The 23,374-nt window shown below is 55.6% G+C and overlaps 9 protein-coding genes across 9 annotated transcripts; 4 read left to right on the top strand and 5 right to left on the bottom strand.

Annotated features, from left to right (window-relative positions):
- Positions 1-734: 734 nt before the first annotated feature.
- Positions 735-2,798, bottom strand: J4E78_007242 (uncharacterized protein; the record flags this gene model as incomplete). The annotated part of the gene is made up of 1 exon (XM_049367849.1): positions 735-2,798. One exon carries the CDS (start codon positions 2,796-2,798, stop codon positions 735-737), a length of 2,064 nt encoding a protein of 687 aa, XP_049220170.1.
- Positions 2,799-3,126: 328 nt separating this feature from the next.
- J4E78_007241 (uncharacterized protein) lies at positions 3,127-3,639 on the bottom strand (the record flags this gene model as incomplete). The annotated part of the gene is made up of 2 exons (XM_049367848.1): positions 3,127-3,459; positions 3,511-3,639. 2 exons carry the CDS (start codon positions 3,637-3,639, stop codon positions 3,127-3,129), a joined length of 462 nt encoding a protein of 153 aa, XP_049220169.1.
- Positions 3,640-4,397: 758 nt separating this feature from the next.
- On the top strand, positions 4,398-4,901 carry J4E78_007240 (uncharacterized protein; the record flags this gene model as incomplete). Its single annotated transcript, XM_049367847.1, has 3 exons — positions 4,398-4,463; positions 4,513-4,667; positions 4,715-4,901. The coding sequence occupies 3 exons, from the start codon at positions 4,398-4,400 to the stop codon at positions 4,899-4,901; spliced, it is 408 nt and encodes a 135-aa protein (XP_049220168.1).
- Positions 4,902-4,992: 91 nt separating this feature from the next.
- Positions 4,993-5,302, bottom strand: J4E78_007239 (uncharacterized protein; the record flags this gene model as incomplete). Its single annotated transcript, XM_049367846.1, has 3 exons — positions 4,993-5,040; positions 5,086-5,237; positions 5,284-5,302. 3 exons carry the CDS (start codon positions 5,300-5,302, stop codon positions 4,993-4,995), a joined length of 219 nt encoding a protein of 72 aa, XP_049220167.1.
- Positions 5,303-5,815: 513 nt separating this feature from the next.
- Positions 5,816-6,292, top strand: J4E78_007238 (uncharacterized protein; the record flags this gene model as incomplete). Its single annotated transcript, XM_049367845.1, has 1 exon — positions 5,816-6,292. One exon carries the CDS (start codon positions 5,816-5,818, stop codon positions 6,290-6,292), a length of 477 nt encoding a protein of 158 aa, XP_049220166.1.
- A 3,073-nt stretch (positions 6,293-9,365) lies between these two features.
- On the bottom strand, positions 9,366-13,318 carry J4E78_007237 (uncharacterized protein; the record flags this gene model as incomplete). The annotated part of the gene is made up of 2 exons (XM_049367844.1): positions 9,366-10,796; positions 10,844-13,318. The coding sequence occupies 2 exons, from the start codon at positions 13,316-13,318 to the stop codon at positions 9,366-9,368; spliced, it is 3,906 nt and encodes a 1,301-aa protein (XP_049220165.1).
- Positions 13,319-14,692: 1,374 nt separating this feature from the next.
- J4E78_007236 (uncharacterized protein) lies at positions 14,693-15,281 on the bottom strand (the record flags this gene model as incomplete). The annotated part of the gene is made up of 2 exons (XM_049367843.1): positions 14,693-15,215; positions 15,268-15,281. The coding sequence occupies 2 exons, from the start codon at positions 15,279-15,281 to the stop codon at positions 14,693-14,695; spliced, it is 537 nt and encodes a 178-aa protein (XP_049220164.1).
- Positions 15,282-19,179: 3,898 nt separating this feature from the next.
- GLN1 (glutamate--ammonia ligase) lies at positions 19,180-20,800 on the top strand (the record flags this gene model as incomplete). The annotated part of the gene is made up of 4 exons (XM_049367842.1): positions 19,180-19,182; positions 19,234-19,266; positions 19,320-19,412; positions 19,778-20,800. The coding sequence occupies 4 exons, from the start codon at positions 19,180-19,182 to the stop codon at positions 20,798-20,800; spliced, it is 1,152 nt and encodes a 383-aa protein (XP_049220163.1).
- Positions 20,801-21,491: 691 nt separating this feature from the next.
- Positions 21,492-23,233, top strand: J4E78_007234 (uncharacterized protein; the record flags this gene model as incomplete). Its single annotated transcript, XM_049367841.1, has 3 exons — positions 21,492-21,701; positions 21,764-21,883; positions 21,938-23,233. 3 exons carry the CDS (start codon positions 21,492-21,494, stop codon positions 23,231-23,233), a joined length of 1,626 nt encoding a protein of 541 aa, XP_049220162.1.
- Between the last annotated feature and the right edge of the window lie 141 nt (positions 23,234-23,374).

Here is a 23,374-nt window from a genome sequence, read left to right as displayed (position 1 = left end):
CCGGAAAAGGGCGTCACGGCTATACGGCGCTCGTTGCATGCTTTGAGCACGATCGATGTTTCTGCGGTGGTTTGGGGGAAGAAGACTATCAAGGGTGTGTGGGTTGGCGGTGCGGGGGACCAAGGGGTGTTTGATTTGGCAGAGCGGGTGGAGAGGTCGAGGGTATTGGAGATGTTGTGGGGGATGAGGGAGGAGAGGAGGGAGTGGATGTTGGAGGTGGAGTGGTCGTAGGTGGGTGGTGGCATGGTGACAACGATGGCGGAGTAGGGGTCGAGCTAGTCACAGATGTCATCAATCTAGCATTGGAAACAAGGACGTTGGAGCATGTAGGGTGTAAACGAAGTTGCCGAGGCGAAGTTATGTCATCGGAATCCGTTCCGCGGGTAAAGGCTCGGCATAGCACGTTTTGCTCCTACACATCTCATGCACGACAGCCATGCTATCTCTGCCTTCCAGTTCTAAGAATGTTCTAACAACACCATTCCCATTGACAGCCTATGCATCTGAAGTCGCATACCTTAGGCCCCCTCTCAAAAGTGTCGCATCTGTCCCGCGTAGGACGTGCTCCAGCTCCATCCCTCCCGAACACCCAGCCTCAAAAAGTCCCGTCCCATCTCACCCTCCACCCCTCCATTCCACCTCTCCCCATCCCAGCCATTGCTTCTCGCCCAAGCCCGCCAATCCGCCATCTCCTCCTCACTCTGATAGACCTCCGGTCCACGCAGAAAGTCCACCTAATCCTTCTTCTTACTCCTCAGTGCCTCCTTCCTCAACCACTCTGCCCAAACACCCAGGTCATCCGCTGCGTCTAGTACTCGAGATATAATTTTCAGTTTCCGGTCTAGTTGCTCTGCTTGGAACTGTGTTTCGTCACTGGAGGAAGCTTGGTTGGCATGAATGTTTTGCTCGACAACAACTAGCTCGCCGTTGGGATGGATGTCGATTGTGACGGCGAGGGGCGCGTTGTATGTTATTGGTGTGGAGACCGGGGCGGAGGGGGAGGAGAGGAGGTTGGAGATGAGGTCTGCGACGTCGGGGGACGATGTTACGGCTTCGGGGTGGGGGACGTGCAGGGTGAAGCGTGGTGTGGGCGGGTTGTAGCTTAGAGTGACGTCGAGTTGGAGACGAGGTAGGTCTCCCTGCGCGGACGTCTGCGGTGCAGCTGTTGGTGTGGGATGCTGGCCAAGCTTGTGGGTGGGAACGGGTTTTTCGGGTGCGAGGTAAAAGCAGTCTCGTATGAGGGATGTGACATGCGCGTACTGTCTTAGCACGGGCAACATCTCGACGAGTTGCTTAGGATGGCTGAAGGGCAGGCTTTCTAGCGTGCGGCTGTATTCTAGCTTGGGTATGTAGAGACTCATGTCGTGTCGTCTGTCCAAGTCGTTTCCCGATGCGTCTTGCTCCAGCACCAGCACCTTCCGCGAGCTGCGAATCTCGTGGGTGCGGTCGCCTGTTGTATTGGACATGCCTGGATCTACCTCGCCAGGCCTCAGAGCTAGGCCTGCGAATGTGGTAGGACGGAAGTCGTCGGTGCGAGGCTCAATGCCAACGATCTGGTATAGCTGCATGTGCACAGCGAGCGGTACGACGAGAGGGGGGTTGAACTTGGCGACGAAGCGTACGTTGGGGAGGCGTCCAGCTGCGGAGTCGAGGTTCATGGCATCGTCGGTCTGCTCGGGGGGTTCGAGGTAGGTCGGCTTTGGGTCGAGCCAGTCTATCGAAGATGCGTTCATCAGCATGTTGTCTAGGGAGACATTTGCGTCTGCGTCGGCTGACTTCTCAACAGCGTCGCTGATCCAGTCGTCGGAGATGCGTATGGGCGTATAGAGCGTGGAGGGCGAAGATTCGCATTCGATGGTCAGTGAATACATCTTGTTGCGACTCCAGCGATGGTCTTCCGGGTACGAGGCAGACTCAGTTGGCCCATCTAGCTGCAAGCGTCCATCCATCCAGTATTCCAAACTCAGACCGAGACACGATCCGCCGTTGAGCCTGGGTCGTCCGCTCTTCTTGCACAGCACTTCGCGCTCGGCCCTGTATGTTCTAAACCGCTCGTCAGGCTTCCTGTTTGCGAGCTCCGTCTTCTTTTCATGCTCAAACAATTTCCGGAGGCTCGTGTAGACCCCCGCAATCGCATTGTAGCAACTGACCCCGCCGTTCTGCGGTGAGCCGAGCTTATCGAGCGTCAGCAGCTTCTCCAAGCTCTCCGAGAAGCGCTCGAGCGTGACGTTCAGCTTGCTCTGGCCGGGCAGAGGCTTCAAGCTGCGCACGAGAATCTCAGAGCCCGTCGCGCCGAAGTTGAGATCGGCCCTCGATTCGTCCAGCCCGGTCTGGAGATTGACGCTGACAATCTCGTCGTTCTTGAAGGTGACGTCGCACAGGGCCTCGTCGCCGATCAAGAGACTCCAGGTGCCTGCCTCGTCCATGTGCTTCTCGCACGGTATGTCCATCTTCTTGCAAAGGGCCAGCAGTCCCTGCTCGCTGACGCGTCCGGGCTTCTTGCCGATGATGTCTATAATCTCGCGCAGTCTGCGACTTCGCTCTGCTTCGTCGGCGCGTCCCATGGCACTTGCGCTCATGCCCAAGCTGGACATGCCCAGCCCGCTCATGGTGATGCCCATGCCCACCCCTCCCATGCCCGAGCTCGCGACGTCGTTGAGCATGTTAAGCACCGCGGGCGAGTCGTACGACATCATGTTGATATTACCGGAGGGAGGGACGCTGCGTGGGGCGGGCGAGGAGAAGGCATTGAGGTGTCGCGACGGCGTTTCTTTGTCTTTAGGCGTTGGCGTGGCCATGATGCATGTGGGCGTGGAGAGTACGCAAGGCACTAGGTGGATTAATTATGCAGTCGAGTGAGGGTTGGGTGTTACGATATCATGTTGCGCGCATATCCATGAAGCGAGGAGGAAAGGTGTTGCGCCCAAGGTACGCTCACGGTTGATTGGCCTTGGCGTCCCAAGCAGGGCAGGCCGACCACCCAACTCCAGAAATGCATGCTGCCAAAGTACTGAATATGTTTCCATGTATAAAGCACGAATATATGCGCGGGGTATCATAACGCGACGCCTGGCCTAAGCCCAATAACCTGAACGCCAGCTCCATCTCCATCTCCAGTCTTCCAACTCAGTCCAACTCCACCACATCGTCCTCGAGAATCTCACTAATCTTTCCCTTTGCCCTGGTCCCCGCAGCCCTCCCTGTCTTCTTCTTGGGTGCAGCCTTCTTGGTCCTAGCTTCTTGCAGCAAGAGCTCGTTGAAAATGTCCTCGACCCCTTCCTCATTGTTGTACTCAATCGCCCTGACCCGTTTCTTGGGCCGCGGTTGCTGCGATTGTTGTTCGTTGCGCTCCTTTGCCTCCACTTCCCAGCGCTTCCTTATCTCGTCTTCGGTCTTGTTCTCCATGGTGTGGAAGGAGGCGTGGTGGCCACATCCGTCGCATTCGTATGAGGATGACGACTGGAATGCTGATTAGCTAATGGACCGGCGGCGTGGGGTATCCAGGCCTACCTTCAGCGGATGCAACATGAAGCGCAAACACGGGCATTTGGCGGCGAGCAGAGACGGCTTGTGGTTGCATTGGCCGCGGGGAGGGACATAGTTCATCTGCGTCCAGACATTGGGTGCGTTGCCGGCCATGTCGATGAGGCAGTTGTAGATGGAGTAGAGGCGATCAACGACCCGGGTTGATCAAAGCGCGAGGTCGTCCATCGCATGGTGTTCACTGAGTGCACAGGTAGAGGTCGGGCTGCGCGCAAACGCCAAATTGACTCGAATTCACGTGCTTCGACTAGCCGTAACCGCATTGGGAAAACCCCGCTCCGCAAACCGTCTGGCAACGTCATAGCTGTTCCATTGTGGCTTACACACATGCGCAGTGTATCATTCTCGATTAAATAGTGAAGCAAGGTACATTGTTCTCAGTAAGCACTGGTCTCACGCCACAGCCGTGCGGCATAATCGGCATCGTCGGCTCAAGCAAACATATCCTAATTGTCAATCGGTCCGCATTGGGTGTGAGAGTGTTTGATTTGGAATTGCCCCTCGTCCAAGCAAAGTATCATAACCCGACCAGAACCATGGCCAGACCTAGAACTGCCAATGACAGCAAACATGCCCCTCAACCGTAAGCAGCATAAGCGGACGGCTTCCCTCTACCCGTCATGCGTCGGCGGCAGACCCTCGCGACTTGAACCGAATCAGGCCTCGGCGCTAGGCCAGTGGTGGGGAACTTGGATGCGTAGGGCGCTTCTTGTCCAAGTTGACGATCGATACAGCGGGGTAGGGATTCGAGTATAAAGCCCGAGGTGAAGGCAGTCCAGCACGACACTTGCTCTTTCAACCTTTACAGCCTAAACAACTCCACCAACCAACTTTCCACCCACCAACTTATCAAGATGCCTGCCGGAGGATGCTTTTGCGGTAACGTCCGTTACGAGGTGCAGGGCGAGAGCGGAGGCAACGTATGTGGTGTCCTAACAATTCTCTTGCTGTTGCTAATGGGGTATCCAGATCCTCTGCCACTGCCTTGACTGCCGCAAGATCACAGGATCCGCCTACTCCACCAACGCCGTCTACTCGGACGAGGGCTTCAAGGTCACCAAGGGTACGCCAAAGGCACACACAGTCAAGGGCGACAGCGGAAACGATGTTACTTCCATGTTCTGGTATGTATTCGTTACGGTATAGCGAGTCCTGTTCTGACCTCGTGTAGCGGCGACTGTGGCTCGACCATGTGGCGCCAAGGTGACACCTTTGCCGGCAAGCGCATCATCAAGGTCGGAACTCTTGACGACACTAAGATCCTCGACAACATGTCGATGAACGCCGAGTTGTACGTCGACCACAGGCCGAAGTGGGTGGGCTCCCAGGAGAGCGCGGCGCAGAAGGCGGGTATGTAAGGACGACGCCTCGACGGTCGAGCGGTTGGGAGCGGAAAAGAGAGGCGGAGAGAAGGTTTATCGTGATAGCATTGAGCCATAAGCCAGACGTCTACTCAGAGTCCGAACTCTCTGGTTCCTTCAAGCGTTCTCTCATCATCTGTGACTGTCAGTAGTGACCACACCATATGAACACCACACCTACCTGATTCAAACGGGCCTTGAGCTCATTGATCCTCGTTTCCTTGACCAAAATGTGCTCCTCGTCGAGCTCCTCGATGATGTATTCGTTGTTGTTCTTGCTGTCAATGTCCACCAGCATGGCTTTGATGGAAGCGTCGCACTTGACGAGCGTGCCTGACAGATCAGTATCGCGAGAATTGGTAGGGGAGGCGTGACATACCTCTGATAGCTTTGACCATGTTGGAGTGTGGATGCGAGGTTGCGGGGTGATGGTGGGCTAAGTAGAAGACGACTGGACAACAGGGTGCGAGCGCGCAACTGACGCGATTGCTTGGCGCCATCATCTGCAAGCCCCAGCACGCCATTCCGATGATTCCGCTGCATCACTTCAACACTCCACCTTGTGCCATGATAACGCCGAACAACCTGGAGCCTACAATGACGGTGGGTGATAAGATTTGGATGTGCTTATCATGATGAAGGCTGCAGACCTGTTCAATTCCTTCTTATATGAGATGCCACACAAAGATGGCTCCTTCGCGCCTACTTCACCAGCTACTTGAAGAAGTAGCGAACCCTGCTGACAATGCAGGCGATACAACCGTGAACAGCCCATTCTTCACGATTACCTCGCCCATGCCCTAATCACTACCTTCGCCCCTCGTGCAACAGTTTCACTGGGTCAACCTTACGAATGCTTCGCTATTTCCACTCAATACCCACACTACACTCACTGTAGTTCAACCAACGCAATGGCTTATCTCAGTCTGCTCGCAGAAACGCCCTCAGCGGCTGAACCAAGCATCTTCCGCCGCGGCGACGACAAGGACGACGCCGAACTCTACCCCGAAGAACGCCAGAATGCCAGTTTTTACAAGTACTTTTACCTCCTACTCGGCATGCTCGCGGGACTCATCCTCGTCGCGATATGGCTCATACGCCGCCGCAAAGTCCGTCATTTGACAATCCGGCGTCAGAACGGGCAACAAGCACCAGCGGGAGGCGTGGAAGCCTGGCCTGGTACAAGGAGGTTCCTACACGGACGATGCAGGGCCACTGACTCTGTGCTCCTTCGCCCAACTGAGGGACTGGACGAGCACGGAGAAGCGCCGCCACCGTATCAGCCCAAGTCGGAGGTAAATTCTACGACTATCGCGATACCGCTTCGAGTCCTATCAGCGGACGGGAGCGAGCGATCATTGCCGCCGCAGTATAAAGCGCTGCCTTGAAGGTTGTCGAGAATTTTTTCGTTTGGCGGATCGAGATGACGAAGGACACTGTATGCGCCGGGCTCAAGTTTGTATCCATCGGGTCGCAGACAGGCGTCGTTGTAATCAGCAACCGAAGCCTTCATCCGCCCGACAAGAAACTGCATAACCTTCGCAAGACCCCGCAGCGAAGATACAAGGACAGCATTTACCTCCAACATCGCTGGATAGCGAAGTAAACACTTGAACAAGAAATCAGAGACAACACTACCATCCATCACATCCCCCATAGCCTTAAACAGTAATTACAAACACCACAATCAATACCACAATCAATGACCAACCTCCCATTCCTTTTTGCCCCCTCCCCATGCTCATGTTCCATCATATTTGTCACTGCAAAGTCATCAACCACAACACCATCAAGATCACAATCCCGCCGTATGCATGCGTGAATTAGCGTTGGAGATCCGTTCGATCAGCTGCATACTGCAAGCCACAGCCACGGAAGTGGGGCAGAGCATCGCTAATGGATGGACCCTTGCTGCTTGCCTTGCATTCATTTGCCCCGCTAATGCACCCAAAGCGACGTATCTACGGGAATGTTGTTGTTCTTTGTTAACGTGCTGAAGATGGGGATGTTATGGCCGTGCCGATGCGAGTAGCTGCTGTGCCGCTGTGTGGATTCGAATGCAGATATCTCGCCTATCTGTACCTAGGTGATATTGCATTAATGCCGAGACTTGACAAACCACGGCCAGCAACACACACTCAAACCGCATACTCAGACCACCCACGAAACCCCCACTCCAGCATATGCATCTACACTACACACCTCGTCCGAGCCACTTCCCACATACCCGAACAACTACATCAACCACGTAGACGTCACAGCATCACCGTCTTATTCAGCACCCCGTCAGCTTACCCCACTAACCCATTTCCGTGGCTTGCATACATCGTGCCTTTCCTGTTCGGGGAAAGCGTCATCATGGCGCAGAGGGGTGGTATGACGCCATGCAGGAAGATGAAAATCATGGATGGCTTTGTAATTGAATGCGAGTTTACACAAATACATATGTACCTGACTAGGCGGGATTGGGTATATGTGTGGAAGTTGGTGGCGCCATACAGGTTGATTTGAGAGACGGGCGGGTGCATTTTGCGATGCGATATCCGAGTTCGGGGCCGAGAGGACTTGGGATGGAGTTGTTGAGAGGAGAGTGAAAGGTGGTATGGCGTTATTAAGAATGCGTTACTGGGTGAGGGTGGTGAGGATTTGAGTTGCTTGCTAAACATAGCAGAGAGTTCTGGCGTTGATACATCCGTCCGTCCATGCATCCATCTACTCATCGAGTCGCGCTGAGGATGCTTGTGAGTACGGCATCGGCCACCGGTTTTCTCGCGTAGACAAGCCGCTTGCTTCGGGAAGGAACTAAGCATACTAGTTCACTATACATATCTCCGATCTGTACATACCTACATTGGCGCCAACGTGCAGGACGTCTAGAACGCGCATGCGTGTACGCATGTATGCACGCCATCTTGGCCTTTCCTTTTCCTGTCTCTTGTCGATATGTGGATATTGGGGGAGAGTAAAAGTAAGGCATGTGTAATCAACTTCAATCGTACTCACCGAGCGGGAGGCGAAAAAGAAAAAGAAGAGGCAAGGTAAGATGTTGTGCTTGGTCAGCTGTAGATGGTGAGAAACCTTGGAAGGGAGTAAGAGAGGGAGTGGCGGTGTTTTGTGGATATGTGCTGATTACGTGGACGCTGTGGGTAGGTGATAGGTGATGGAGACTTCGGATGGATGGTTCATGAGACACCAGACTGTTCCAAGGTTAACATGATCCGATACCATATAAGAGAAGGAGGCACCAACGGTATCATCACTCAGAGTTCGACAATACTCATTGTATACCAAGAGATCATCCGCCGTACATAAACTTCCATTGTACTCCTTCTTCTTGTTCTACCCAGCTCCTCTATAACAATATACACACCGTTATCTAACCTGCTACTCCACCACTCCGCAGTCATGTCGACCTCCGGCAGTCTATTCATCGGTCAGTAAACAACCAACTAACCATGTTCTCTCTTCTCCCAGCCATACAACCCTAACCCTTCCCCGTCGAAAGCGCACGTACGCATAATTTGCCTGCTAACCTTGAATTGATACTAGTCTGCTGTACAGAATCCAGTACATCTGCCCTCCTCCACCCATCCCACCACTTCAACACCACGCACGCCACAATCCACACCACTTCCGGCAGCCGCGTAACGCAGGAAGTTATAAACAGCATCTACTGGGCTGATCAATCTGCGCCGTTGGGGTTGGTGATTGTGATGGGACATGCTGGTACGTCTACCTCTTATCTCCAACCAGATGAGAGAAGCGGTGGAAGATGCGGACTAATGCATGAATGATTGCTTAGGTTGTACACATCTCACAGCGGCTCCGGAGACCACTATCAGAACGGATATCCAAGCCCTCAGAGCGAGTCCTTACGTCCGAAAAGAGATTCAGATCGTAGGCTACGTCGTAGATTTATACTCGCGGACACCAGGTACGGCGGCTACGGATGCGAGATTGAGAGAGGTTGTGTATGTCATTCTTCCCTTTACCTCACACTTTGTCTTTTGTGGAAAAAGGAGTGGCTAACAAGATAAGTGTGCCAAAAACGGCTGGGACGACGGCGGCGTCGGCATCGGCATCAGGCCAACAACGCACCTCCAGCCAGGGGGATAGTATGAGTCCGTTTTGGAGCTGAGTCTCGTCTCGTCTCGTCGAATCATCGTTGAATGATACAATACTCATAAATCTCACCACCCATCTTCCTTTACGTGAACTTTGGTAACGAGAGAAAGAAACAATATCATTCCATAAATAAAAACCATGATTCATTACAAGTCAATATGAGCGGGCCAGGCCAACAAATACACACATCTACATTCAACACCCTCCACTCCCAATCCAAGAACCAACACCATCCAAAACCCGGGTATCCAAGAAATAAAAAGTCACAAAACCCCTCCACCTTCCATCCCTCACCCCATCCCATCCCTCCCCCTCCCCAATCCCTCTCTCTCAAACCTAAGGCAAATCCCCATAAGTCTTCCCCCTCCTCCAAAACCTCTTACTCTTCTTCTCCTCCCTGCCCTCATCCTTCCTTCCCTGCTGCCGAGGCTCCGGCATCTCCGGGGGTCCGCTATTTTTCAAAAAGTCGGCGAGGTCACTCGTTGCCGTTCTTGATCCCCCGCCACCACCAGCACGTACGTTATCAGCGACAGCAGGGGCGCGAGCTTGGAGTCTGGATTTGTTGTTGGCACCCGAGCCGGAGTAGGAGTTGGATGAGGAGATGGAACCAAAGGCGGGAGTGCTGTTATTTTGATTGTTACCGTTGCCGTAGTTATTCCGCGGAGTAGACGTCGCAGACCCCAGACTCGTATTCGAACTCGCAGCCGCCCTCGCCCTCGCAGCAGCAATCGTCTCTTCACTCAGCATAAAAGGCTGTGGTTTACTAGTACTCGGGGGGTCCATCCCATTTAAGAAATCCATCAGACTCTCCTGGCGCGGGGCTTGCGGTCGCTTAGTCTCCGGTGCTTGGTGTCTTTGCACCTGCACCTGGGGCGGATGTTGGTTAGTCGGCGTAGGAAGAGCCGTCAACTGGTCCTCATCTTCATCCTCATCGTCTTCGTCTTCGTCAGACAAATCGATGGCGTAGGGGTCCTTGACGCGGCGACGCGTGCGCGTGATGTGCGGTTCATCGGGGCCGGACATGCTGCCGGTGAGTTGTTGGGGTTGGTTGGAGTAAGCGGGCTGGACGACGCTGGGGGAAGGGATTAGGCCGGTGCGGGAGTTGATCGTTTGCGTGCTGTCCTTTGATTCCAGGGTTGAGGATGCAGAGCCGTATGCTGATTCGACGTTGCCGTGGCCACCGAGCATGGTCTCGAATTGGTCGGAATCAACGGTTGTGCGGAAGGGCGCTACGTTTCGCGGGATTCTTGGTTGGCCGTGGTTTGCGTCGGGTGGGCCTTGGCGGATGAAGTCGATGAGGTCGCCGTTGCCGGTGCTTAGACCTGCGGGACTGCGCGGCTCCATGTTTGGGCGGGCTCGCGTGGCTGAGCCGTTGGCGCTGCTGGATTGCTTCGACATGGACATTTTACGTCCGAGAGACGAAGTCGACTGGTTGCCTGACTTCTGGCCATTCCCACTGATGTTGACAAAAGGCTGCACGGGCTTCTCTTGTCCAGGAGAAGGACCAGTCGACCGAATAAAGTCAGCAAAGTCACGCATGGACTCAGACTCGATCTTCGGATCTCTTGCGAGCGGCCTGGTAATCACCTTTCTGCTGGGTGAAGGCTTGTGATTGGCAGCGGTAGGTCCCTTGGCTCTCGGTGCTGTGGTGTTGGGCAGATTCGCAGTGCCAAACGACTTGTCTTCGGCATTGACGCGGGGATAAACAGTTACGGAAGATGCGGAGGGCCTGCGTAGTTCCGCCTTCTTGACAACGGGGGATTCCTTCTATAGATCATTAGCACATGTGATCCAGGGAAGCAAGCACGACTTACATCGGCAGTTCGCACGCTTTCGGGGGTTAATGTAAACTTTACCGTATCCTGTCCTTTGACCAAAGAGTCGAATTCGCGGGCGCGGTCTTCTTCAGACATGCGACCACTCAGTCCACGGGAGCGGTGGCTTCCAATAGACTCCCGTCCGCTTGAGACGACGGGATAAGCGCCCTGCTTCCGAAGAGAGGACGAGGTCGATGTACCGCGCTTCAGCGAAGAGTTGTCCGAAGAGGATTTATCGGCCACATGCGGAGAACGAGCCGAGTCGTCTGTAGATAGGCGGTTCGTCGCTCGTCGCTCGGATGTATCGGTCGCAGAAGTCGGGCTACGCCTGGGACTGTCCGAGGTACGCACGCTCCGGCTCGTGTGAATCGACGGCGTCTTCCTTTTGTGCTGTGGAGTGTTGCTCTCCACTTCCTGCAGCGCTGGTAGTGACGAACCACGCGAGGCTGAGCGAGCTAGATCCTGTCTCCTCGGTGCGCTGGTGGGACCTTCGTACGCGGCGGGGCCTGGAACTAACTCGGCGCCAGTGAAGGACCTTCGGTTGACTTCTTTACGTGCCACGGAACGGTCTGGCACGTTGGGCTTGCTATCAGGCGAGGGGGTATTGCTGTACGTGAGCGACGTCGGCGTGAAGTCTCGAGGTGGCACCTCAACGTAGCCCCCACTGCCCGGCCTCCTCCGCTCATGGGGCGAATCGCTGGGGGAGTTTGACGCTGACCGTATAACGCTGTCCGACGTTCGCGCGACGCCAATGGCACGATGCTGCTCTGGCTCGTCGTCTGATGGCTCGTCGTCGAGATAGGATCGCGCTTCAGAGAAGACAGGGGCTTTCGGTGTTGCCAAGGGTGTTCCTACAGGCGATTTGAGGCTCGAGCTGCGGGTTGAGAATGTGCGGACCAGTCCTGGTGGGCCGGGTCGTTCGATTGACATCCTCTTGGACCGCATAACCTGGGGTGGGCTTTCAGCGGTCGCCTCGTGCGTCTCTTCCGCCTGCTCAGCCTTCTCAGTCTCCTCAACCTTCTCGGGTTGACGCTCTGGTTCTTGCGACGGCCCAACTGCGCTCCTTCGGAAGCCCATGCCAGTGGCCGCTGCGAATGCCACCATGGAGGCATCTTCCTCGGACGACTCGTCTTGTTGATCCTCAGTATCCTGTGCAGTCTCCTCTGTTGCTTCTAGGGGGGTGTCCTCTTCCTCAGCTTGTGCGGGCATGGTGAACTGTGGTGCCTGGCGCAGAGGCATTGACAAGGGACGGGGCCTGTTGCTCTTGATGGAGGATTCCACCAGTGAAGACAGCAGGAGGACACTGGACGGCCGCTGAGGACGCTGGACAGGAGTCTGCATGCCTGAGCCCTCCGCCCCGTCTTCGTATGTGGGCGCCAGGCCAGGCACCTCGATCTCGTTGACGTCGTTGTCGCCGATGGGGAGGGGTATGTTGGCGGCGATGTCGGTCTCGGTCGGGGGGTGTTCGGGCAGGGGCTCATGCTCGCTGTGTAGGGTGTTGATGGTCTCGCGACTGGCTTTGCGGTGGTGCAGGCTCGAGTAGCTCGGGGCTTGCTGGACACCTCGCGGGGACATGGGCGTGATGGGGGAGCGCACGCGTTTCCTCCACGTCCGCCAGAGCCTGCCGAGCGCCGAGTTGAGGGCAATCTTCTCCACGTCGGGCTCTTCGATGATCAGACGCTCGATGAGCTGCTGCGACTGGTCGTCGTTCTGCTGGGCCAGCTTCTTCATCCGCGCGGCCATGCGCGAAAAGGCCGCCGAGCCCGCAACGAGTAGTAATTGCTCGGCCACGTACTCGATGACCGAGGTGAGGAAGATGGCAGAGGCCCAGGCGACCAGCCCAGCCTCGTCGTCCTCGTCGTCGTCCATGCTGAGGCCGCGCTCCTGCTGGACGTATCGCTCCTCGTCCTCGTCTTCGAGCTCGCCCAGGCGGGTGTAGACCATGATGCGCAGGCGGGTGCGCTTCCACACCTTCTCCACGTCCCACCGCTCGGCAGCCCTAAGATGCGCTGTGGAGAGCTCGTCGTCGTCCTCGCCGGCCAGCAGCCCCTGCAGCTCCTCGTCGGCCGCCTCAATGGCATCGCGGGCCAGTCGCGGCTTGAGCACGTCGGACACGGCGGGGCGGATGGCCGTCAGGGCGGGCGAGCGCGCACTAGAGAGGAAAGCGAAGAGCAGGTGGTCGAGGAAGGCATTGAGGAGCGCCAATGCCTGTTCGGAGAAGATGGCGTTCTGCAGCTCGTCTGTGTCGGCGTCCTGGTCGCGCAGCTGGGCATTGTGGTGGTCCGTCACCGTCTGCGAGGCGACAGATGCCGCAATGTAGGCGGGCGCAGGCCGCACCGTCGTGGGCATCTGGAAGGTGACGGAGCTGGCCAGCGAGGGCGTCTTGTCGCTGCTGAAGCTGTGGCTCCGCGACGAGCGCGACGAGGCCATTCCCGCCATGCCAGTCGTCTCGGACAGGGCGTGTCGATGCATGGCGCAGGAGGTCGAGCATGCACGTCGGGAAACGGGGATATCGATTAGGCAGAGTAATATGCGCTGCAGCCGATGCACGAAGAAAAGAACAGCGCTCCACGCTACCAAACGTTACAATATTATTGTCATGAAGTTGACGTGAATTACACACTCAAGCAACAGCAAGAACGGGCAAAGCACGGGCAAACGGCAGATGGGAGATTGGGCGAGCAAAGAGTATCAGACCAGAATCGGGGTTGTCACGGCTTGTGAGAGACATCCCAGCGGCGATCCTGGACGGTAGTCTCCTGCAATGTGCCCTGGCCTAGCTGCTTTGCCCGTAGTCCGAAGTGGCTTCTCGCCCTCCACAGCGAGAGAGTCTAAGACAGGCTTTGTGCCACGCCGGCGTAAAGCCGCTCTACGTATTACAGTACATGTCTAGTAGGTGTCTACCAAAGTGTGGCCACTCAAGGTGGAGTCGTCGCACCATGGGACCAGGACCACGTCTTCGTTCCGCGCACCACGCTCGCCGTACCTGCAGCTTTTCTTTTTTTCCCAACAGCCACCCTGCATCCCCGGGACGGATATTATCGTGCTGCGAAACAAAGTCGCCGTGTTTTCGGCGCGAGACCGTCACACAAGACACGTCTGCGACAGACACCTCCAGGGCTGTATTGCCGACCCAGGGTCACGCGTCCCGCCGACGTGGTTCGCGACGAGTCAGCGCATCCTTTCGCTAATCTCAGGGGCTGGGCTGGAGCTGGACAATTATGGTTCTCGACGCCGTACTTTGTACGGCATACTGCAGTTTGTATAGGCTGGGCTAGCATGGAAGGCGTCGCCGTTCTGAGAGTGCAGATCGTGAGGATGTAGTCACATCTACAAAAATACCTTTTAGGGCAGCCGCGACTAGCGTCTCCATCACACTCTGCGTCAGCGGCGGATTTAGAGCTACCACAAGTCTTGCATCTACTTTCCCCATTTAATTAGCAGAACTACGCCGCTTCCTGAGTCCGTTGCCTGGGCTACATTCAAAGTTGGCGTCTACGTTGTTGGACGTCCTCCCCCTTTTCCAAACAATTGACAGCGTATACGCAGCAAGTAGACGAGGTCTGTCTGGTATATGGGCTCTACTTGTATGTACGTGCTGCTAAGTACAGAATCAACCCTCCTAGTTCGCATCGATGGATTGCCTCTAAGCGAGGCTTCCACCAGTACGTCTTGATAGTCTACTTGCTTGCATCACCGCGACTTCCAAGCTTTCTCGTCACACCCTTCAACACACCCTTGGCAACCTCCTTCAAGCTGCGGCCACTCAATCGCTTCTTCGCCTGTTCTGCGCACGCACTGCCTGACTCTGCCTGACCGGCCTCATCTTTGGAATTTGAGACCCTCTCAGTAGAACTTGGCGGAGCGGAGGGACTCTTGTTTGAGGGCGCTGGGGAGTTTGGCGATGCCGTCTGAAGTCTGGATCTGTGGAGATTCGAGTTCGTCTGCCGGTGAGATAACGCTCTGTGATCGCGAGGGCAGTTCAAAGTCAGCTAGAAAGTTTGGCGGCGGCGACATCTCCTTTTCTTGATCTGTCTCTTCCGCTTTGGTGCTCACGGGTCGTTCGGATGCCTCCATCTTCCTAATCTTGTCCAGATATGCTGCCACCCCAGTGAGTGCTTTCCTGTGCGAAGCAAGAAGGCTGCTTGAACGAGTCTTTGGTCGGAGCTTGCGAAGGGTTGCATATTCTCGAACGACATAGTCGGCAAGGGTTCTTCTTTCCGCGAAGGTCTCTAGAGGCCATCCATCGGGCTTGTATAGATTACCGTTGCTGGGAATGAACGGCTTTAAGATCTCGTGACGTCCTGCGTGGTGTCGCGCATTGGCAGGCTCCTCGTGATCGCCGTGAACGTCGCGGTCAGCCATGGCTCTATCAAGTCGTTCGTCAGTGATTGATTCAGTGAAGGTCGTGCGGTACTCACTGTCGTGACTGCATCGCCCAGATTCGAGGTGACTGTGTTGTCAAGAGAGAGGAGAGTGAGAGTGCTGTTGCCAGAAACATTTCGTGCGCGTAGTGGGAGGGTAAAGCGTGCTTGCCTTCATGTCCGTATCGGGCAACCGCAGATCTTCCGCCTTCACCCTCTTCTGACATGTTCCTCGATTACAGGAACTCTTTCGTGAGTGCATGCTTAGGATGCAATGGATTCGCTATCGACTACGTAACCAAGTCATCCCATCTTTCGTTGGCATAGTCTTCCACCGCAACTTGGACTTCCATGAGCCTAGCTAGCTATACATCCTGCTGTTCCACCAGGCCGATAGTCTCTCGCTTTACTTCACCTTTCTGAGCGGCGCGAGTCGATTTGCGAACATCCGCACGTTATGGGACTTGAAACACCACTGCGATTGCCGTGTAGTTTTGCGAATACCTCATCAACACACCATACTGTTACATAGTCTCCAAACGCAAGTCAGATGCAAAAAACGCGCAGGGCAGGAGCGTCGTGGTTGCTGTTACCTCATCGCAGTCGCTCATTGGCCACGGCTGCAGCCCAAGCTTCCTCCCCTCATCATGCCCCAACTTCACGACATGACCACATAACATGATTGAATCTTCTCTTATCGAGTGTTCGCTCCCTGCTCTTTCGATTTCGTCGCGTTTCAAGGATGTTTCGTGCTTCCACCTTTCGCAGTCTGTTCGGTGATGCCGTTGAGATAGGGCCAGACCGGCGACGAGCCTGCGCTAGTATAGGCAACGACCTATATCTGAATGGAAACAGTCGGGTTCGTAGTTGGGACAGGTGGCTTCGTACGGACACGAATGAACGCCGAAGTCTGTTGCTCTATCGTTCATGAATACGCCGTGGAGATGGAAGCGGAAGGAACGACATGCGTTTCGCGTCTGTCGCTGCCAGAAGGAGCGGAGTAAGACATCTCTATTTTACTGCCCACTGGGAAACACACCACTCAGGTCAAGAACAGGTAGTGGTAGCGCGTGGACCACGACGTACTGCAGTCTTCCTTCTCTTACTCGGTCCTCTCTTTCATCCTCTGGCGCAGCATCACCTCGATGTGAGCGAATGGCCGCCATGTTGTCCCACTCGCGAGGCGGTATCTACAGTCGGAACAGACCTCGCTGCTGTTAATCGATCCCATGTCCTCGGCATAGGTACATGCCAAGGCGTGTCCGTCGACGAACCGAGACCGACAACATGGCTCACCTACAAACCTATCACGACCCCAATGGCAGCAGGGCCGATGATAGACGTGTTCGATATAACACATGTACCGCTGTGTGATGGGTACGTCTTATCTGAGCGACCAATTCGAAGCCCTGGAGGTGCCGACGGGAGTGATTGGACGAACACTGACCTTTCGCAGACAAGACCATATCGCCAGTGTACAAACACGCAAACACTACGTGAGGCTCCTTCATTGTGCAGCGACAGAGACAATATCGCGGAACCGTCTGCTCGCAATCCCTTGTTCAACCCGACGTTTGGCGTCGTAACTGCTACTTCGTCAATGCGTCATTGGCATTCACCATGATTGGCCCATGTCGATACAGTGGACCATGAATCGCCGACAATCACTTCTCCAGCATCTTCGGGAGCTCAGAGGCAGTGATCCGAAGAAGCTAATTGCGCCATTGACTGTGAGCGGGTGGAGTTGTACTAACGCGAGATCAGTGCGCATAACCTATAGCATCATCGACCCCCATCCGGCAGCGACGCCAACATCTACCCCGGATTTTCCAACACCATGCTACTGGCGCCATTTCCGGAGGCTTAGCTTCCCGGAGGTCGGCCATGGCCAAAATCTTCCCCCGTATCGTTCCGAGCGCTTCGTCCAGCGTAGCCTGTGCTGCTGCAGGTACACCCGTTGCTGCCACCCCACCACACCCATATCGCGCTGCAGGTCATCAATCGTACCGGTCCGCACCAGAGGGATCGTGCCACACATTGCTTCTGTGCGCACGCCGGGTATCGCAGCGACGCAGCCCAGAGGCCAACGCCATGTGGCAGAGACACCGTTCGCCGATGGCTGCGTTGGTGGGAACGGATCGACGTTGTGACGTCTGAAGATTGGCCTCCATATCTCCCAGCGCAGCTAGATATCGTCTCGCGAACGAGTCGCAATGTCTGGTGGTGTTGCGTCTCCGGTTGGTATAGGCCGCACGTGTGAGCACTGTCCATGCTCAGCACCACCACTCCACTGGCTGACTGGCTGCCTGGCGTAAACCATGCAGATGAGGCTCCCTGGATCAGCGCAAGCTATCATCTGGGGAAATACAAGCATTCTCGACCACGCTCCAGCACACGAGCGGGCCTCCAGCCTTGCCTAAAGCGGAGATGACACCGCCACACGCACGGTTCCTGATCTTCACGTCAAACGTCAGGCTGTTTGTGAACTGTGATGTGACGCTTGCGCAGATGGTGCTACTTGTGAGATATTGACATTGTGAAAAGCTGTTGTTGTGTCGCTGGCGGGCAGCATGTCATCCAGGGCGCAACGGCCGGCGGCGTTACTCGATAGGCTAACGTAACATGGAAATTCGCCCATGTCCCTTATCTCTGGTGCCAGGGGGCATGCAGTGCTAGCGGATCGACGGCTCGCCCGCAACCCCGCTAAGCCCAACGTCGACGCACGATAATGTTGAGCCGACGTCGCTGTGCGGCTTTTTTACCTTTGTCGGGATGTCTCGAACGCGCTGGATTAATCACAATCGTGGGGTTGGAGAGGGATTATCATTTGGATGACGGCAATTCGTGCAACTCGAATGTGCCGCGTGCGCGCTGTGTCGCCGGCGGGCCAGGAAACCTGTGGGGTTGAGATGGGAATCTTCCAGCCGTACCATCGAAGTCGAGACGACACCAGCGACAGAGACTTCCAGCGCTCTTCTAGAATAATGCACGTCCTCTGGTCCCAGACAATAAAACGGACACATCGGTCGGAAGGCTATTAGAGTCTCGGATGCTGACTACAAGAAACGACGTTGAGCGGTTTGCGTGATGCTGCCATGACGAGGCAGGACTAACTGCAACTGCAGCCATTGGCCCGAAGCGGCCTTATCGCCCCCCGATGTCAACCCCGGGCAACGGCGCGCCCTGCCCAGCGCGACGGTTATGCACTACAGCGAGCTGGGCATGCAGGTGTCGCGAGACGTGGACGCACAGGGTCTGGGTATTCAGGGTTACGCAGCTCGTGTTGGGCACAGGTTGGCGATGCATACGAACGGCCATCGCAAAGCAATAGTCGTGTGGAGCGGTGTGTCGTAACTGTCGTTGGTACGGGCCAAGACCGAAGGGCATGACCAATTCGGCAGTACCTGGATAAAATTAGCTGCCCTTACAGCGACGCTACCCAGCGTCAAATCGCTCAAACTCGGAAGCTGGTGAGGCTGTGCGTCTGTGCGTTCGCCCGTCAGCCAACATCACGATGCGCGACAAAGACCGCGTGGGCCTATGGTAAGCCTTGGAAACCGGCGACGCGAGATTGGGCACAATATCACCAGAGAGACGGTACAACCGTGGCTAGCGGAAGCCTAGAGATTGCAGAGTGGGCAAGGCATGCTGGGATGCGGCGTAAAGTTGCGCGTTTAGAGACATTGATTGCTTCTTCATCCCACGGAAACAGTTCGGCGACGCCTCTTGGCTACGGCCAGCCTAAGTAGTATCTGAGCACGGCTAGCCCCGCCACAGGCCGAGACAGTCAAAGCAATCCAGCATTCTTACCTTATAACAGACCCCCAGGCCCGCTATCCTTATCTACTTGCCCATCATAACTCCCCACTTCACACAGAGACCCCTCTTATAACCCCTCCACTGCCTTGTCTTGTCGCAGTCAAGAGTTACTTGCTATTCCCTCACCACCACACATACACAACCACAGTCATGGTACGTGTCACCGACTGCTCCTACACGCGACTCTTGCTGACCATATCCTAGGCGAACTCAACGATTGTTTCCAATGCGGCCAACGTAAGTCTACTGCTCGCGTGCTACATTCAAACACATGCTAACGCGCATTGCAGCTCAAGAAGTACCTCGACCTGCCCCAAAAAGGCGCCGTCATGGCCGAGTACGTCTGGATAGACGGTTCCAACGGAATCCGCTCCAAGTCAAAGGTGAGCATTTTCCAGCTTTCCGATCCTTCAACCCGATCTCCACGATCTCTGCGATATACCGCGGCATTTGCACCACGCTACGGCTGCGGATCGGTCTAGTCTGCGGTTCGAGGTTTCTAGCCGAGAGCAGCAACTGGCTGCGACGCGCCGTGCGATACACAATCTGGAGAAGCCTTTCGACGACTGGAGTCGCGAGCGTGGTGGTCTGCATGTGACGCACATGGCGCCAATCGCTCCTTCTGCCGGAAGTTTTGGCGTTCCTTCTTATCGCACCCCACCACCGGCCACAGCCCGCAGTGACGTCGTTCCCTTATCCCACCCGACTTCATGCCGATTACCCGAGGCTCATACTGACATGCACGCAGACGCTCAAGTCGAAGGTCGAGAGCCTGAAGGACCTCCCAGAATGGAACTTTGACGGTTCGTCGACGGGCCAGGCGCCCGGCGACAACTCGGACGTCTACCTCCGCCCCGTTGCATACTACCCCGACCCCTTCCGTCTGGGCGACAACGTCCTGGTCATGTGCGAGACGTACATGTCGGATGGCTCGCCCAACGCCTACAACTTCCGCCACGACGCCGCCATCATCTTCGAGAAGCACAAGGAGCACGGCTTCTGGTTCGGTCTGGAGCAGGAGTACACCCTTCTCGACGAGTTTGGCTGGCCCTACGGATGGCCCAAGAACGGCTTCCCCGCCCCCCAGGGCCCCTACTACTGCGGTGTCGGTACTGGCAAGGTCTTCTGCCGTGACATTGTCGAGGCTCACTACAAGGCTTGCATGTACGCCGAGATTGCCATCTCCGGCACCAACGCCGAGGTCATGCCCGCCCAGTGGGAGTACCAAGTCGGTCCCTGCCCCGACATCTCCCTCGGTGACCAGCTCTGGATGTCGCGCTTCCTGCTCCACCGCGTCGCTGAGGAGTTCGGTGCCAAGGTTACCTTTGCGCCCAAGCCCATCCCCGGTGACTGGAACGGCGCCGGTCTGCACACCAACGTCTCCACCAACGAGACTCGTGGCGACAACGGCATGAAGGCCATCGAGGCCGCCATGGAGAAGCTGTCCACCCGCCAAGCCGAGCACATGGCCGTCTACGGCTCAGACAACCAGCTCCGCATGACCGGCAAGCACGAGACTGCCTCCTACGACAAGTTCACCTGGGGCGTCGCCAACCGCGGTTCCTCCGTCCGTATCCCCCGCGCCGTCGCCGCCGAGGGCAAGGGCTACTTCGAGGACCGCCGCCCGGCCTCCAACGGTGACCCATACCAGATCACCGGCATAATCGCCGAGACCATGTACGGCAAGGTCGAGGGCGCCGATGTCGCCAGGTTCGCCAAGAAGGCGGAAACTGTCGAGACCGAGATGGTCATTGACATCCACAAGCCATAAACAAGTCTTCCTTTGCTCCCTCTTCTTCATACCCCCTTTCGCGCTTAGACTATTTGTTTGATGATGTCGCCGCCGCCGCCTCCTTTTGGTGGCTGGCTCTTGGGCAACAGTGGTTCGGTCGCGTTTCTCCCTCTTGCATACATCGATTGAGGTTGCTTGACGACTTGGAATGGAACTGGAACGTAATAGCACGAGCAATGAATTTATGTCCACTGTCTTGACTTCTCATCTTGATCTTGATTATCTAGTGTCGCATGTCGCCGTTCTCTCTTGCGCTCGTTGACATGCAGCTGCTACTATACCGACAGCGAACATCTACGACTAGTCCCTGCTGATATAAGCCCGCTGCGATTGGTGGAATGTAAGACCATTCCTCCCGCTACACTACCACTACGGAGAACATCTTTATACGAGTGCTTTCGCAGATCAGGATTCCTTTTCCGCATCACACTGCCATTCGTCATACACCAAGAGCTCGTTGTCATACTTTTGCCTACCTTTTCCACCTGCACCACCCCCGGATAAACCCTTACCCAAGCTAGCAAAGGCGCGTTTGTGGCGGTCGGCAAGCGAGCTCTTCGGCATATTCTTTCCCCCAGACTTCAATCGTTTATAAAGATGGGGTACCCCACTGGAAGCATGGCGGAGGCTGCCGACTGTCATATGAAATCTTTTGTAGTGTGTTCTGAAGATGTCGAAGCGCGAAGAGAGAACCCCCGAGCCTGTGGAAGGCGTCACGGATCTGGAACGGGTGGTCACCGCGATACACCAGACAAGCGATGATGCAGAGAAAGAGAATGGACTTGTAGCTGTGGATACATCAGCTTCTGAGCGCTTGCCGTTTTCGAAAGCGCGGTGTGTGGCGCTTGTTACGACGATTGCTGCGGCGCCGTTTTTGAGTGTGAGTATGCCCGACCAACCTTATTGGAGAAGAGAGGAAGGAGACTGACTAATTTGTGATAGACTATGGCGGTTCAAGCATCGGTTATCATCCTACCTACCATCGGGGAGGAATTGGATATCCCGGTTAGTCGACAGCAGTGGATTATCTCCGCTTACAACCTTACATTTGGCTGCTTTCTGGTACGTCGTTAAACCACCCTCTTCAGTTCATCATTCCCTAACAAGACCATCCAGCTACTATGGGGCCGTCTAGCAGACGTCTACGGCCGACGAATGATCTTCCTCTGGGGCTCCGCAGCCTTCACACTCACATCAATAATAACGCCCTTCATCCCCAACGAAATCGGCTTCGACATCTTCCGCGGCCTCCAGGGACTTGCTGCCGCCGCTATGGCACCAACCGCTCTCGGCATCCTCGCGTCTACCTTCCCACCCGGAAAGACCAAAGACATCGCTTTCGGGTGTTTCGGTGCCGGAGCCCCGCTTGGTGGCGTGTTGGGCAACATCTTTGGTGGTGTCGTAGGCGAGTATCTCGATTGGCAGTGGGTTTTCTGGTTGTTTGGGATTATTGCGGGGATTTCTACGGTTGCGAGCTACTTCGTTATCCCAATCCCTCCGTTGAAACCTGAACCCGTCTTGCGCAACACGGTGGATTGGATCGGCGGATCGCTCATCACCATCGGTCTCGTCATTCTCGTATTTGCGCTTTCCGAAGGCAATGTCGTGGGCTGGAGTACGCCATGGGTGCCCGTGCTCATCGTACTCTCACTAATCATCATCGGCGCATTCGGCTTCTGGCAGCACTACCTCGAGCACAAGACGGAGCGGCGGCCGTTGATGAAGATGAGTATCTTCAAAAACGGCAAGTTCACTGCTGCGAATGTGCTAATGGCACTGTTCTTCTCGTCCTTCAACAACTATCTCATCTTCGCAACCTACTGGTTCCAAGACTACCAAGGCCTTTCCGTTATCCAAACCACACTGCGCTTTCTGCCGAATGGTATCACGGGGATCCTGGTGGCTACCATCACTGGGCAGATTCTGTCTCGTGTGCCGGGCGATTATATACTCACATTCAGTACGATCTGCGTGAGTATATCCTCGTTGCTGTTCGCAATTCCCATTCCGGTGCATACGACGTATTGGGCGTATGGCTTCCCGGCTATGGTACTGTGTGTCTCGGGTGCGGATACCATCTTCCCTGTTCTCACGTTGTTTGTGGCTAAGACGCTGCCGGCGGAGGATGCTTCATTGGGAGGGGCGCTTATCACGGCTGTGGGTCAGATTGGGAGGGCGGTTGGGCTGGCGATTGCGACGGCGGTTCAGACGGCTGTTGTGGCTAGGGAGAAGGGGTTGAGTGTGGATCAGATTGGTGGTGAAGGACATAAGACGGTGCCTTGGGATGACGCGCTAAAGGTGGGTATTAGGACGACGGCTTGGTTCAACTTTGGTATGAGCGTTGCGTCTACGGCTGTTGTTGTTTTGTTTATTAGAGGTATTGGGATTATTGGGGGGAAAGGGAAACGGTAGCGCATCAGTGGACTTATTGAGCAAACCGCCTGGTACCAATCGTTCCCCCGCTCTCCTGCGAACATCGGTCCAAACTTCGGAAATGCCACATAGCCTTGGAATGATAGCGTTGACCCACAAAACGGTGAAAGCAAAGTCCTC

Source organism: Alternaria triticimaculans (assembly GCF_023758025.1).
Source record: "Alternaria triticimaculans strain BMP 0046 chromosome Unknown scaffold_11, whole genome shotgun sequence".
Taxonomy (NCBI): domain Eukaryota; kingdom Fungi; phylum Ascomycota; class Dothideomycetes; order Pleosporales; family Pleosporaceae; genus Alternaria; species Alternaria triticimaculans.
The sequence above is the reverse complement of the archived record's forward strand: the minus strand, read 5'-3'. Positions and strand labels throughout refer to the sequence as shown.